The sequence below is a fragment of the Camelus bactrianus genome, chromosome 11 (assembly GCF_048773025.1).
Source record: "Camelus bactrianus isolate YW-2024 breed Bactrian camel chromosome 11, ASM4877302v1, whole genome shotgun sequence".
Classification (NCBI taxonomy): domain Eukaryota; kingdom Metazoa; phylum Chordata; class Mammalia; order Artiodactyla; family Camelidae; genus Camelus; species Camelus bactrianus.
This window is the reverse complement of record NC_133549.1, coordinates 84,733,026-84,748,235: the sequence shown is the minus strand read 5'-3', so window position 1 is coordinate 84,748,235 and position 15,210 is coordinate 84,733,026. Positions and strand designations below refer to the sequence as shown.

Here is a 15,210-nt window from a genome sequence, read left to right as displayed (position 1 = left end):
TTCAGCACTGCACCAGCACATGAAAATAAAGGGAGTGAAGGCAAGAGGTTGAGTGGGTTCCCTTTTAGAGTTTTTGGTGTGTCCTTCCATTGACAATTGTACTTCCATTGTCAAGTATTCTAGTTGAGATCCAGTTCTAGGTGTTTCTCTGAGAACTAGCTTTTTACTTTTACTGGTTCTTGCTTATCTCTTTATCCCTTTAAATTCCTTTTAAAGAAGCCACATTGCTTTCCCCCAGTATTACGTTTTATTCAGTGTACCTTCTTCCTTGCAGTTAATTTATCCAGGCTGCTAGGATTTAAAAATTGTTTAATTCTTTTAACTTTTGATTTGTATATTTGTTTGAATTTCCTCTCAATATTCTCCAAATTAAGAAAAAGTGTTGAGATTCCCAGTCTTATAAACAGAATGCCTGCATCATTAGTAGATACACTTAATTTGATTGATTGAATTTCAACAGCTTTTATACTTTTGGCCTTCAGTTGGATGAAGACCAAGGGCTTTTATTGATATTTACTCTTGTTTACCAGACAACATGCTTCTTAGGATTAGTAGTATTTAAAAGCAAATTGAGACAAATTTGCATATATACATGCTGGTTGGTGATCTCTCTTAATGATCTTCAAAAATCACCTTTATCAGCTATTCCTTGAGCGAGAGAGAGCAGCCCAGTTGGCAGAAAGTAAAACAGATGAGTTGATCAGAGACGCTCCCACCACTCAGCATGATGAGAGTGGAGAGAGGCAAGAAAGAAGTGGAGAGATGCGGCGGGCGTCAACTGAGAAGACGGATGGTACAGAAGAGAAACAGGGAGGAGGAGGAAGACGATGAAGAACTTGACCTCAATACAGGTGTGTTTATTTTGATGTATTCAAATTACATATGTGTTCTTTTTCCTCCAAAACATATTTAATTCATATATTGTTATAATGTTGCTATGTTTATGGCCTCTCTAGTTCAGTGCAGACAAGCTTTGATATTTTAGTGCTTGTGGGAGTTCTTCACAGGCTTCCTAGCAGTGAGGAAGGTATGTGTCCAGTGCAGGCAAGGTCTGCTTTCCTTTCCTGGCTCTTTCTTTACTTATCTGTAAGGAGAAGCAGCTGAATAATATGACCCCTAAAGGTTTTTATACTTCTGAAACTTGGGGATTCTTTTATTGGCCTCACTTTGTAAACTGAGAGCTATTGTCATAAATTACAGTAATAGTTCTCAAAGACTTCTGCCCATATTTTTTAACTGAGTTGTCATTTTTTGGTTGAGTTGTAGAATTCTATATATTCTAGTGACTTGATTCTTATCAAGTATGTGATTTGCAGATAAATTCTGTGAGTTGTCTTCAGTTTTTTGATAGTGTCTTTTGAAACACAAAAGCTTTAAGTTTGATGAAGTCCAACTTACCTATTTTTTATTTTGTCACTTGTGGTTTTGTTGTTGTGCCTAAGAAACCATTTCCTAACCCGAGGTCACAAAGATTCAGTCCTGTGTTTTCTCCTAAGGGATTTATGATTTGGCTCTTATATTAAGGTCCTCTTCCATTTGTGTTGTTTTTTGTTGATATGTGTGGATATTCCATTTTCCTAGCGTCATTTATTGATGTTTAGCCATTCTGAAGGAAAGATGACTAACAGAGGTGTTGGTTTCTTGAATGATTTTGTGTGTCTGTGTGTGCATGTGTGTTTTAATGTACTGTTACAGTTTTTGGTTTAAATATTTTCAGCTGTTCAGCATGCTGGCAAACACATGGAGGATTGCATCGTGGCCTCATGCACAGCACTACTTCTTGGGTGTCTCTGCCAAGAGAGTCCAGTAAGTAATAGTTCAGTGTTGTTTTATGTGTCTTAAAAAGATTCCATTGTGACAGCTTCTTATCATTACCTAATTAACTTATGACTTTTGCTTACCCCCTCACATTTGGTGAAGTTTAGAAGATACATTTCAAAGTAAGAATATATTGGGTTTAATAAGGAAACTCCCAGGCTAATGGAGGAATGGATTCACTGTGCCCTTGGTTGAAGTCAAAGAGAGCATCAGCTACAATCTGTGCTCAACTGGCTTCAGGTGCAAAAGTCCAGCCTCAGTGAGAGCATCAAAGACTCAATTTCTGTCTTTACACTCTGCTGTCCCCTGCATGTCATCGTGTCTTTTGCTAGCTGTCTTCACGGCCCTGTGCAGACTCTAGCTACGTGACTTGTCTATTTAACTAATGTCCAGTGGAAGAAGGTGACCTCTTCCCGTATGTTTATTTGTAAGAGCAATGGTTTCTTTCCCCTAGGACCCCTGCACACCCACTGCAAAAAGTAGGCTTCCCCGCGCCTTGGCCAAGACTGGCTCACTTGCTTTAATTTGATCTACCCACTGGCCAGGGAAATGGGATTACTACGTGAGATTTAGATCATCGTGATTTAACTATGAGAAGTATGTGAGTGTCTAGACACGTGGGCTGAATCAGCACAGAAGTGGACAGGTTCTGGCTATTGGGATGGTCTCCTTTAAAAGGGGAAACATATGGATATTTTTTAACAGAAAGTCTCAGTAGAAGAGCCAGATTTTAAAATAAAAGAGAGAGTTTTCCCCCTTAGCTGCCAGGGGCATTCAGGTTGCAAGAAAGAGTGGAGGAAGGTCTATTGTATAGTGGGGTGGTTAGTTTTTCTTCTCTGAGGCTGGAGGACTAGAAGTAAAGACCATGATCTGAAGGGCGTCTATCAACCCTCTCACATTTCTTCACTTTTGCCATCAACTTTTCTACATTGCCTTGCTTTCCCCCTGTATCCATTTGTCTTGAATCCTGTGTGTTTTTCTGAATCATTCTTGTCCATCTCTTCATATTTCTATTGTAGTCAAGCTCTGATCTAAATGCACACTTGCCCACTTCATCTTGGCCCTTGGTGGCACCAGCCCTTTCAGGGTCAAGGCCAGTGTTTTTAGTATGGCTTTGGCGACCCTGCAAGTTCTTTATTCCCCTTCCAGTATGTGATCTTTTCAGCTCAGTTCTTTTTCTTATTTCCTTAAAATCCAGAGATTTTTAAGGGCAAATGAGAAACACATGCCAAGCAAACGGAAAGAAGATGCTCCTTCAGTAGCACCCCCCACCCCCAAAGGAACCCGATGGGCATGCTATGTAAATTAAAGATTTTTAGATATCGTGTTTTGCACACACCCAGATTTCGGTCATGGTCTTTCTTAAATAATCGTTCTTAAAATTAATTGAGTTATTATCAAATGTGACTTATTTTGGGCCATCTTTCCTATGTTAATAAATTCCTATTCATCTATGTTTCTCTTGCTTGTAAAGAGATCATAAGGTCCTTAGGTTGTGGGAAGTGTTGTGAATTCATAGAAACTAAGATGTCTTTGTTGCCTTGGGGATGATTATGACTAACCTCAAAAAGCTATCTGATAGAACAAAATGTAAAGGAGATTGGTTTGCCCGATGCTTAAGTGGAAAAGAAACAGAACAGCAGGTGATTCTGTGCAGTAAGTGCTGCTCTGTGGTGAGGGCAGCCTGCCTGGCCCGGCAGACACTGGTGTCATTTCCCATCACCCCCCGGACACCTGACGTCCTGCAGGGCTCAGTCTCCTCTCTGCCCTTCCTGTCCTTGCTGCTCTCGTGACTCCCCATTCCTGAAGTCCTGCACGCCATTGCCGCCGCCACAGCTAGCTTCCTTAAGAGCACGTCTGATCCCATAACTCTTCTCTCACCAGTCTTTCTTGACTTACCACCATTTAGGCAATGGTGACTTTACTGCTGCAAGACCCCAAACTTAAAATTACATTCTCCAAATTTTAACTCTGCCAGAGCCCTTTGGCACTTTCTAAATTTCCCAAATAGGCCACGCTGTTTCCCGCCTTTTCTGTTTGTACCTGCTGCAGGCTGCTTAAAAATAAATGCTGTGACTCCCTTTCCCACCCCTCAGCCACTCACGATGTTGTGTTCTGCAGTGTGGTGACAGAAGAGGATGAATTTGCCTTATTGAGAGGCTTTCACTCAGAACCCAGGATCTGATCCCTTATCCTGTGTGATGGGAGTGCGCTTCTCTACTGAGCAGCCCGCACAGACCCCTCAGCCCCCTCTCTCCCCACCGCTGTGGTCTCAGCCCCTTCCCTAGAAATTGGTCAAAGACGTTCTTAAATCCGGCTTTCCTTTCCTTATGCAGTGACCATAGCTATTGCCCTTACAGCATATTCTCCACTTTGCAGTATATTTTAGAAATACAGACATTTAAAGATTGACAAATCTCTCAGTATTTTAGCTGCAAACTTGTTAACTCAGTAGGAGTAACTTATGCTCTGCCTCCCAGCTGGGGGCCTGTGGTGGCTTTTGGTGGGAAGGGTCACTTAGACTGTGGGTGATTGATCTTTTCTGAAATTCTATTCATATCATTATTTTGCTTATTTATAATTCCAAAAATACCTTGACAGTAATAAAGAAGAGGGAGAGAGGGGGCTGGCTGCATATTTCCTAAGAGGGGCAACGTATACTCTCCTCTCCTGCCCTGTGAAGGAAAATCAAGTCAGAAACTTCCCTGTTCCTCCTCCTCTTGTGGCAATGTATTTTCTTTTGTGTTTTTTATTATAGGTGAGCACCCTTAGAAGAGATTTTTCTTTTATTCTTTATGAACTTCTAAGTCATTTTTAAAATATGTTGAAATAGAACAGGTTTTAGACAGGCCATGTACTTTTCTTATAACAGATAAGTTTATATATAGTCTGGCTGCTTCTTGCTAATGAATGATGGGAAACATCTTAAGCTTAAGCAAAACTGGAATCTCTACATCAGGCAATCTAGATAAAAACAAAGTTGTTGAGAGAGAAATGGAGACAAATTGTATAAATCTGTTTATGAACCTTTTAAAGTCAGAAAAATGGGTGATAAATTGAAGGAAATCTCTGAAACGGTGCTTGAAAACAGGGTCCACGAGGGGAAGCTGAGCTCTGAGAAGAATGACAGCTCCCTTGGTGGTGTGGCACCAGCAGGGACCAAGCCATCCTCCAGGCTTTCCTCCTGTACAGCTGTGATTGCAGCCCTCAGTGCTAAAAAGGCTGCTTCCAACTCCTCTGAAGAACCAGTGACCAATTGCTGGGGGTCCTCTCTGTTACCCAAAGAAGTAAATGACAGCCCTAGAACCATTGAAAAGTCTCCTGAATCCCAGAGTCTCACCAAAGGGATGGAAAAATCATCCCTCAAGCAGCCAGATGCATCTCCAGTGAGAACAGTAGTGAGGGATCGCCCTCCTTTCCTGCAGGGTCGACACCAGCAATCCCCAAAGTCTGCACCAAAACCATCAAGACATCTTCTGGGGAAATCAAGGGGATGGTGATGAGGGTGTTGCCCGAAGATAATCTTTTTTTTTTTTTCCGAAGATAATCTTGATGCTGGAATAAAGCCTTCAGAGCAGACGGGGTCCATGGTGGTGTCCGTGATGTCGCATCTGTCATCTCCAGCCTCAGCCACTGTCCTTTCCTTCCAGCCTCAGGACACCTGTGCAGTCAGTGGTCATCACCAACGCTGTTGCCCCTTCCGAGCTGACGCCCAAACAGGTCACGATCAAGCCTGTGGTGACCGCCTTCCTCCTGGTGTCAGCTTTGAAGATGGCTGGCTCGCGAGTCATTAACGTGAAGCTCACCAACAACACGATGGTCAAAGACACAGTCATATCTGCTGCCTCCATTCAGAGCACCAGCAGCGCCATCTTTAAAGCCGCCAGTGCCACCCAGCAGCAAACTGTCGTGGTGCCGGGCTCCAGCCTGGCCAATGCCAAACTTGTGCCAAAGACTCTGCACCTTGCCAACTTAACCTTCTGTCTCAGGGTGCCAAGGCCACCTCTGAGCTCTGCCAAGTGCTCACCACACCTCAGCAGCAAATAAAACAGGCAATAATCAATGCCGTGGCCTCGCAGCCACCCTAAAAGCTCTCATGGGTCCTGGCAGTGTCCTCCCTGCAGAGTTCTGTGGTGGAAGCTTTCACCAAGGTGCTGCATGGCGTCAACTCAGTCCCAGCTTACATCCCCAAGCTCAGTCCTCCTGCCAACGCGTGCATCACATTATAAACCCTTGGGTACAAGTGCTTGGAGTATGGGGACTCCTTTGCCCTGAAAAGAGCCTGACCCAACACTAGGACAGATGCAGTGTGTGCATTGAAGTAACATGCAACCACTGTAGTAGGAACCTCATTACTGACAACAAGTGCAGCCTCCCGTCCCCTGCCCGTGGGCACGAGGAGAAGGGAGAGGTGATGCAGGGCTCCCACTTGATGGTGAAGCCGGTGCCAGCAGGTCAAATGCTCGTTTCTCCATCAACCAGTATCCTGCTTCATCTCCCACTCTGCTGAGCTCCGTGGGGCCGGCACACACACTGTAACATAAATCCCATCTGGCATAAGTGGGACAGTCACATCAGCCCCTTTGAACTCACCCATCCTTCCAGCTATGCCTCGGGATGAAGACCCACCAAGCTCTGTAGGCGTAGTCTGAAATGTTTGCAGTGTAATGAAGTTTTCCAGGATGAGACATGGCTGGCTGCCCACGTCCAGCAGGCTGCAGACATGAGTGGACAAAAGACTTGCCCTGTCTGCCAGATGCTGCTTCCTCACCAGTGCAGCTCCGCCTCCCACCAGAGAATCCATCAGCACAAATCTCCCTGCACCTGCCCCGAGTGCAGGGCCACCTGCAGGTCAGTGCACTTCCAGACCCACGTCACCAAGAACTGTCTAAACTACACGTGAGAGTTGGTTTTCGATGTTCATATTGCAATGTTGTCTCCTCTGATGCGGCCACGCTGAAGTCTCACATTCAAGGTTCTCACTGTGAAGTCCTCTACAAGTGTCCTATCTGTCCAGTGGCATTTAAGTCTGCCCCAAGTGCACATTCCCATGCCTACACACAGCACCCTGGCATCAGGATCAGAGAGCCAAGAATAGTAAGTGTTCCATGTGCGACACTGTATTCACCCTGCAAATCCTGCTGTATCGCCACTTTGACCAGCACATTGAAAACCAGAAGGTGCCTGTTTTCAAGTGTCCAGACTGTTCTCTTTTACATGCACAGAAGCAACTCATGATGGACCATATCACGTCTATGCATGGAACACTGAAAAGCATGGAAGGGCCTCCAAACTTGGGTATAGACTTGCCTTTGAGCATTAAGCCTGGAACTCAAAATTCAGCAAATCAAAACACAGAAGACACCAGATCAATGAATGGGAAAGAGAAATTGGAAAAGAAATCCCCCACCTGCGAAGAAATCAGTGGAAACAAAAAAAGTGGCCAGTCCTGGGTGTATGTGTTGGGGTGTGACCACCTGTTCACACAGAGAGACGTTGACATTTCCCACGTGAGGAAGGAGCACGGGAAGCAAATGAGGAATCACCCCTGTCACCAGTGTGAAAAATCTTTCAGCTCATCCCTCAGCCTCTGCCCTCACAACCGGGTCAAACACAAAGGCATCAGGAAGGTTTACACCTGCTCGCACTGCCCAGACTCCAGGTGGGCCTTCGTGAAATGACTGATGCTGGAGAAACATCCAGCTCACACATGGTATTAAGGATCCTGACTTGAAAGGAAAGACAGAAGCCACCAATGAGTAGGAAATGGAAATAAAAGAAGATGCCAAGGTTCCCAGCCCCAAGTGGAAGATAGAAGAACCTGTTCTAGAGTTCAGACTGCCTAGAGGAGCCATCACCCGACCCCTGAGAAAGCTGAAGACAAACACCCATTGCAGTAGTCATGCACAGCTGTGTTTCTCCATGTGGTGATTGATTTGTTAATTTAGTCCCAGCAAGGAACTTTAGGACCATACGATCTATTTTTATGATATTGGATCCCTGAGGGAATTAAAGGTGTCCTCTGAGACCTCAGGGACAATCAAGGTGGGGGCGAAGTGAGAACAGAAGCAAGAGCAGAAGGTGAGATGTGACCTGGGCGACCCCTGGGATCATGTGGGTCCTGGCTGAGGGGCTCTGTGGGAAGGTCTTCAGGAGTAAAGGGCCTGGCAGGTGAGGAAGGTGCCTATGTATGATGACCTCCTGTCTGGACAGCTCCAGGAGAGGCTCCATTTCAAATACGTTTGCAAATCTGTCCAATCTTCCCTCCTAAGTGTATTCATTCAGGAGTGTGAGCTTGTCTTCTTGGCCAAGCGCTGGACTAGAGACCTGTAATATACTGGAAAACAAGGCCTAGACTCTGCTCCCAGGTGGCTGAGCATTGGTTAGAACACAATACAGGGAAAGCTGCTGTAGGCAGAGGATCAGGTAATTAAAATCATAACCTGTCCCTCTCCCAAGTTTCTTATCATCACTGTTCATGATTCTGACCGTGATGCTCCTTCAGGATACACAGGGTATTTTGCAGTGCTCCCCAGGGGAAAGGAGACTCAGTGCTGTGAACATAGGAGACAGTGTGGACCCACCTTGGCTGTGGTGAGCAGGAGAGCTTTCCTGGTGAGTGACTCCCACTGAGGCCTACTGCCCTGCTTCAATTGTCTCCTAGGGATCCAGGGACAACCCCACTGTCCTGTGAGCAGAGGACTTGCACTCAATGATCCACATCACACACATACAAAAAAACAACACAATTTAAAATATTTCTACAGCATTACACTGATTGTCAAAGTGTTTTATTGAAATCAATATGTACAGACAGCTGGAGGGAGAGAGGAAGGGACAGAGGTGGACACACATGGGGGCTGGACACAGATGAGACACGTCTGTGTATCCCAAGGGACAATTTCCACTCAGTGGCTCACCTTCTTTTTGTGAATTGGAGTGGATTTACATTAGCTTCCAAACGAGGTGGAAGAAGAAAAGCAAATCCCTATAGCTTAAAGAAAGCCTCAGTTTCTAAAACTTCTTCTGAGGAAGGCTAAAGTGGAAGGGACCACTTTGGAATGGAGCAGCCTGTTTCTCAGAAGCAGTGACAGACGGCCCTCTGGTGGCCGTATGAGGAATGGCATGGGAGCCGCTGGCTCCATGGATGGCAAACAGGCAACATTCACACACACACAACATCCGTCTTGCTGTTAGGAGAACGCCAATTCCATAAGATCAAAGTTTTGGCTGTGCCTTCTAGTGCAAGTCCTCATCTTGATCGTGCCATGACCGGGCACTTCCCAAGGGCGGGGTCTCAGGGAGTGTTGATGGAGACCCTGAGCTGGGCCCCATCCACAGCAGAGAAGAGAGGAGGTCGATGCCTCACAGGACCTGCAGGGATAGAATGGGAACATGCTGGGGTCACATGTCCACATCCCAACCCTGTGTTCCTGGTGCAGAAAAGAGAGTCTATCCAAAGACACGCATGGCCCTTTGCTGTTCACATTAACAATAAAATGTCAATGCAGTTTTGAAATGTATCACACAACATCTGTGTCTCATTTCATCTAAAATGATGTCAAACTTGAAAAAATGAGATGACCCTCTATTACGAGTCACTTTGTCACTTACCAGGTGTAATGATTGTATCCACTGAAAATGTTAGAAAACATGACTTTCAAAGCTGTGTCGTGTTCCTTCTGATCCCTTGCCCTTAAAGGACCTGCTTCTATTGCTCCTGCTGCCAACTTCCTCGACAACGATGTCTTCTTCATCTCTGAAAGTGGAGCCCAATGCTGTCCTCCCCAGGAAGCTTCCAAATCTAGGATCCTTCCCTGAACTTCCCAAGCATGAACCCTGTCCATTTTCCTAGGATGGCAGGCACTTCCCAGCATGTCGTCTCTCCTTCTGTGGATTCTGAGCTTCTCCCAAACGAGGAAGCTCCTCAGTCAGTTCTCAGTCTGCTCTCTGCTCAATGCTTGACCTAAGTTAAATATTCAATCAAAATTTGGACATCATTCATCTGAACAAGTTATGCACTGTTTCTTATGTCATCCTAAACTTAGAATGAAATCCCAGAAAAGAATCAGGATGTCTTGAAGCAAAAGGGCTAGTTTGTTGTCCGCAAGGTCTGCAAAGCAGGAACACACAGTTTTTACCTGAAATAGAGAGTATGAACCCCGGGGCTTGATGGGTTGAAGAATTTCTCAAAGCAAAACTATGAAACGTAGAGGTGGGTGACTTGCAAGGGTCTTGGATGGCCCGTGCAGCCTGACTACAGATCCTAGCAGCCGAACCACAAGTTTCCCATGACTGGCTGACATTGGAGCATCTCCTTAGAGGTTTGACGAGGTGGGGCTTTTAGCAGAATCAGAAGTCTGACAGGTGTATGTGATTTTCTGAGAACTTGGAAGCATGTGAGTGAACCCGAGGTCCATCATGAGCTACACAGGATCTCTAGCTTCCAAAACCTCCAAGTGGACAAGGGATATCTGGGCTTCTGTACTGAAGGCATTTTGTCGAGGTGAATTTGGTTTTGCCTTCAGACTAGGGTGTAATCATTTCTGGCCAAGTCCTACAAACCGACACTGAGCCTGTGCTCCTAAGCATCAAGGCCGAGCCTCAGCCCAGGCGGCCCTTCCCCTGGGTCCTCTGATCTCTCCTTTGTCTGCTCCCAGTTGAAATAGAGGCTTCTGTCTTCCCCACTCCAGGAAGAGCTCAGAATCTCCTCCCTGTGAGGACCTATGTTGTGTGCATGGGGGCATCCATCTTCAGGCAGAGAAGAGAGAGGTCGCTGACTGCAGCCTCACTCAGTCACCTCCAATCACGGGATCACTGGACTTTACTTTGATGGACAACATTGGCCCCCCTCATCCCCTATTTCTGGTTTTGGGGGAAAGGCAGAGGTACTTCCCCTGCAGAAGCTGAATGCAAGGTTGCCAGTCCTGTGGACAGGACATGGGTGGGGCAGTGGGTCTCTGATGGGGGAGCCTGAGGGGTGGGAGGGCCTGTGAGCACCTCCTAGGGCACCTGGCCTGAGGCTCGGACCTTCCTTCAGCTTCTCTGGCACCTGATATGTTTGGGAAGACACTTACTGCACATCTGAGCTCAAGTGGGTGCCCCTTTTGCAAATCAAAGTTCCCCTGCAGGGAACATATACAGGACCCAGCATAAAGACAATGTCCTGGCTTATTTTTAATTTTTAAATGTGTAAAATTTAAACCAAAAAACAATGATGATCATTGTCTTCATCCATTACTCAGCCAGACACAATAGGTCCCAAGTAATATGTTATCACCACTGAGAATAATCAGGAGTTGTTAATTCAGACACCTCAGGAACGGTGGGTGTTCCAGCACTGAAGGCGAGGGCAGGCAGCAGAGCCTGACTGATACTTACAGCACGACCCTCTGCTCTGGCTCTGGCGCTGTCGCAGGCAGGAGAGCTGGAGCTGGCTCTCCATCCAGAGGTGTTTCCCCAGCGGGTTCTGGAGCTGGTGCTGTGGCTCCAAGAAGGGAAACTCTCAACAATAGGACTGCTTTCCCACGTGTCTCCCAAAGCCAGGGGAGCCCTCACTGCTACTCAGTAAACTCTCAGTCCCTATTCCACCCTCAGGGAGTCTTCCTAGACTCTGCTCTATGTGGTCCAGTGCCTTCCCCTCGCCGCTCAGCCTTCACCACCCTGCATCCTCCTCACCATCACTCTCTGCCTCTGGGAGCTCCAGTTGCTCCAGCTGTGCCAGGAGGAGGTGGGCCTGCTGCTCCAGGTCGGAGCCAGGCATGCTGAGCTCTACATAAGCGACAATGGTCTTAAGGCATGGGAATTCTGGAGGCTGGTGGAAATCGTCTGGGTACTGGAACAGCCAGGTGCCCAGGATTGATGACATGGCCCTGGGGGTAGTCAGGGAGACACCAGAGTCAGAGCCTTGGCCTTTCCTACCACATTGGGCTCCCAGGGTAGGCCTGCAGGGACTTCGGCCTTTTTGCCTTTGGCCCCTGCCCATCCAGAGGCCGGCTCTGCTCCATGTCCCACCTCAGCTAGCAGTCTGGGCGGAGGCGGGCTTGGACACAGAGGAGGGGCTGCTACAAGCCTTCTGAAGGGACAGGCTTTGCTCAATGATGTGACCACATCACCTTTTCAGGGACACTTGTCACAGTGGTATATCCATCTCCCTGCCCCTCCCCACTGGATGGCACCTCACTTAGGACAGGCAGGCTATGCGCTCAGTTCACTGCCCACTAAGGCACACGGGAGCTGTTCTATGGGTGTCTGACCCAGGAGGGAACAGACAGGCTGTGTTGGCCACCCAGCCTGCCCACGGGCCTCCTCTCACCTCAGACTTAAGCTCCTGCACCTGCTGGCTGAATAAACCCCCAGGGACCCTGCCTGGGTCTCCTTCTGCCCCTGTCACTCACCATCATCAGGATGGGCTCTGTTTCCCCTGAGGCTCATTGGGTCCCCTAAGCACCATCTGAGTCCCCACCATTGAGGCTACACTAGATTGTGAGTAGGATGCTCTCCACTCCTTGTGTTCTGTGTCTCCCAAAGGGCGTGTGGGCAGTGATGGGATAGATAGGGGTTGGGTGTGGGTTTTCTTCAGGGTTGACTCTGTCCTCTGATCTCCCACATGCCCCTCACAGCGCCACAGTCCCATCCACAGCTCTCTGGGTCTCGTCTCCTCTTTGCCAGGGGAAGCCCTAGGACTTCTGCTCTCAAGCCAGAATCACAGGGTATGTGGGATCCAGGATGCTGCCCACCTCTTCCCAACCAGAGAGCCCAGAGCTTCATACACTATTTGGGGAAGGAGTCCTTCCCACTTCAATCCAAGAGACTCACTGTTTCAGCTGGTGCAGGGGTCCCCCATCCTCTTCCGTAACAGGGAGGATGCACCCGTATCTAGAGGAGAGCAGGAAGGTGTCACATGGACCGTCCCGAGCACACTAGCTGGATGTGCTGTCTAGTGTGACAGTGTGACTCCCGGGAGAATGGAAGCCCTGGAGGGCAGGGCTGATGTCTGCTCGATGCATGAAATGATGGTTGTTCCTAGAAAAGCCCCTCGCCCTGGGGGCCCTTCCTATACATTGGAGGAATGAGTGAGTGAGCCCACCCGGCCCCACAGCGCACATCTGAGTGGGCCTGGGACCCCACTTGTCCCTCCCAGGGATCCCTGCTCTCACTCTCCCAGGACAGGGACAGCTAATGGCGTCACAGATCCCCTTTGAAATGGGAAAACACTTCCACCCAAGGCCAAAGTCCCAGTGACACAGGAGGCAGACGCTAGCTCTTGGGCAGGAGGACAATGACAAATTCGCACAACCACAGCCCTGCCAGCTGCCCTTTCTGTAAGCCAGGTTCACAGAAAGCAATTTCCATGAAGTCCTCCCTCTGTTCCTACCCTCCTAGGGCCTGAACCTCTCTTGACCCCAGTGTGCAGGGGGGCAAACTGAGGCTTTGAGAGGTAGAGGAACAATGCCTCATGGTACTGCTGGTAGGTGGCTGAGTCACCAATGTCCATGAAGACAGAGTGCTCACCTTCGGAACAGATGGTCCAGCACCTGCTGGGCGGTGGCAAAAGTTCGATAATTGCCCAGAAATGTGTTCACATAGGAGGGGTGGCCGCCCAGGATGGCAGTCACCAGCTTTGCCACCAGCTTCTCCAGCCTGTGTTGCTGGAGGCTCCACACCCTGAAGGCCTCATCCCTGGACCTGGATGGTCCAACTCCCACCTGGGGTGGAAAGAGGAGAGGCATGAGTCAGAGGCACCACCGGGGACCCCCAGGAGCTTGGGGCTGGAGACCAGACTGACTCCTCAAGCCTCAGGGTCCTGTGCATGTGGTGGAACAGGGGAGCCTTGAGCAGATTTAAGGTTCTCGGCTTCACCAGTACCAGGGGCGAAGGGCGATGATGAAATGCATCAGTGCTTCAGATCCCTGTGTCAGCACCGCAGTGCCAGCCCCTCCCTGCATGCACCACTGCATCTCTGTGCCTGCTGTCACAACATCCCATTGTAGAGATGAGAACACAGCGGCTGAGCCTGGGGTGGGAGGGCTCAGGATCTTCAGGTTAATGTGGACGCGTGGGGATGGAGGAGAAACAGGACAATCTGTAGAAAAGTGCAGAAACACCCTTGACTTTACATGAACTGAAGTTCTGTGAAAGTCTCTTTCTGAGATTCGGACTCATATGTGGTCACTGACTTGCATGTGGCCAAGGCACGGCCTGGGCTGTGAGGGCACGTGGGGGAGACAGGGGATCAGATCCCTTTGCCAACAGGTCTCTAAGAGGCAGCCCAGGGGAGGAGTGGGGCAGCTATTGGGCCCGGGGCTTCCTGGGTGTGGAGTCTCCTCGCTCACACTCACCCTGAGCCTGTCCTGGGCTCTGCTGCTGTCGTGGGGCACCTGCCTCTCCTGCAGGGAGATGGGAGCCGGGGACTCCATTGAACAGGTCCTGTCCCATTTTCTGTGTGGAGTCCTGCAAACACAGTGCCCAGTGGCCAGGCAGAGACCTCAGAGCCCTGTCTGGTTCTCTTGCTGGTTCTCCGACCCATAAGACATCTCCAGTCCCGACACACATACACCACTGTCTGCAGAGACCTCCTTCAAGGACAAAAAAGCTGACAAACTGGGGGCCTTGTATTCCCATTGACACAGATAAGATGCCCCTCAGGAGTCCTCTTTCCCCCTTATCAGCCCTGTCCTTGGATGTGGCCATGTTACCAAGTGCTCAAGAACCTATTCCTGCCCAGAGGGGACACCTCCTCTCAAGTCCCCCTTCCCTGACATGGAGATGAGGGGCAGTGGGCCTGCCCAGGGAGGGCCCCCAACTGAGGCTGGTCCTAGACTGGCCTTCTCCAGGCCACCCTGTTTTACCTTAGGCCGCCTCCTCAAAATAGGCCAGAGGCATCTGGGTTGAGGGTTCCACAGACGCCTACAGCCATTGAACAACCTCTCAGTCCAGGGTTTCCTTGCGGAGAAGCCCCAAGAGACTGGGAAACAAGAAGAGAGCATGTTTCTTCTGTAACTGTCTCCAGCCAAGTGAGCTGGCTCTGGGGCCATCACTAGAATGTGGGTGCCTGGTAACCAGGTTCCATTTCGGTTGGGGTCTGTTAAGGATTGATGTCACTTCCTGGGGTCCACTTCCTGGAACCCCCTCCTCAGACAACACCTCCACACACAGCCCTCTGGGCTGTTGCCTGCTCACCCCCTTCTCCAAGCAAACCCACCTCTTCCACAGTTTCAGCAGCCCTGCCCTTTCCATGGCTCCCAGGGAGGATCTGTGTGCAGCTGTGAGAAGACGTCCTGGTTTCCACACTGAACTCCTCATTCTTACCTGTTCTCCATCCTGGGTAAGTCCTGGTGTCTGTCCAGGTCTGTGTCTCCCCACCTGCACAATGGGAATGATTCTAGCAGA

General features: G+C 48.8%; 1 protein-coding gene and 2 pseudogenes across 1 annotated transcript; 2 read left to right on the top strand and 1 right to left on the bottom strand.

The window, feature by feature from the left end:
* LOC141579212 (CDK5 and ABL1 enzyme substrate 2-like) overlaps positions 1–9,341 on the top strand; it is a 57,084-nt pseudogene extending 47,743 nt beyond the window's left edge.
* On the top strand, positions 801–9,341 carry LOC141579211 (zinc finger protein 532-like; annotated as a pseudogene).
* Positions 9,342–9,657: 316 nt separating this feature from the next.
* Positions 9,658–14,268, bottom strand: LOC141579215 (ral guanine nucleotide dissociation stimulator-like). Its single transcript, XM_074374444.1, has 4 exons — positions 14,160–14,268; positions 13,333–13,526; positions 12,637–12,696; positions 9,658–9,784 (listed from the first exon to the last, which is right to left on the bottom strand). The coding sequence occupies exons 1-4, from the start codon at positions 14,235–14,237 to the stop codon at positions 9,757–9,759; spliced, it is 360 nt and encodes a 119-aa protein (XP_074230545.1). The 5' UTR covers positions 14,238–14,268; the 3' UTR covers positions 9,658–9,756.
* Positions 14,269–15,210: the final 942 nt, after the last annotated feature.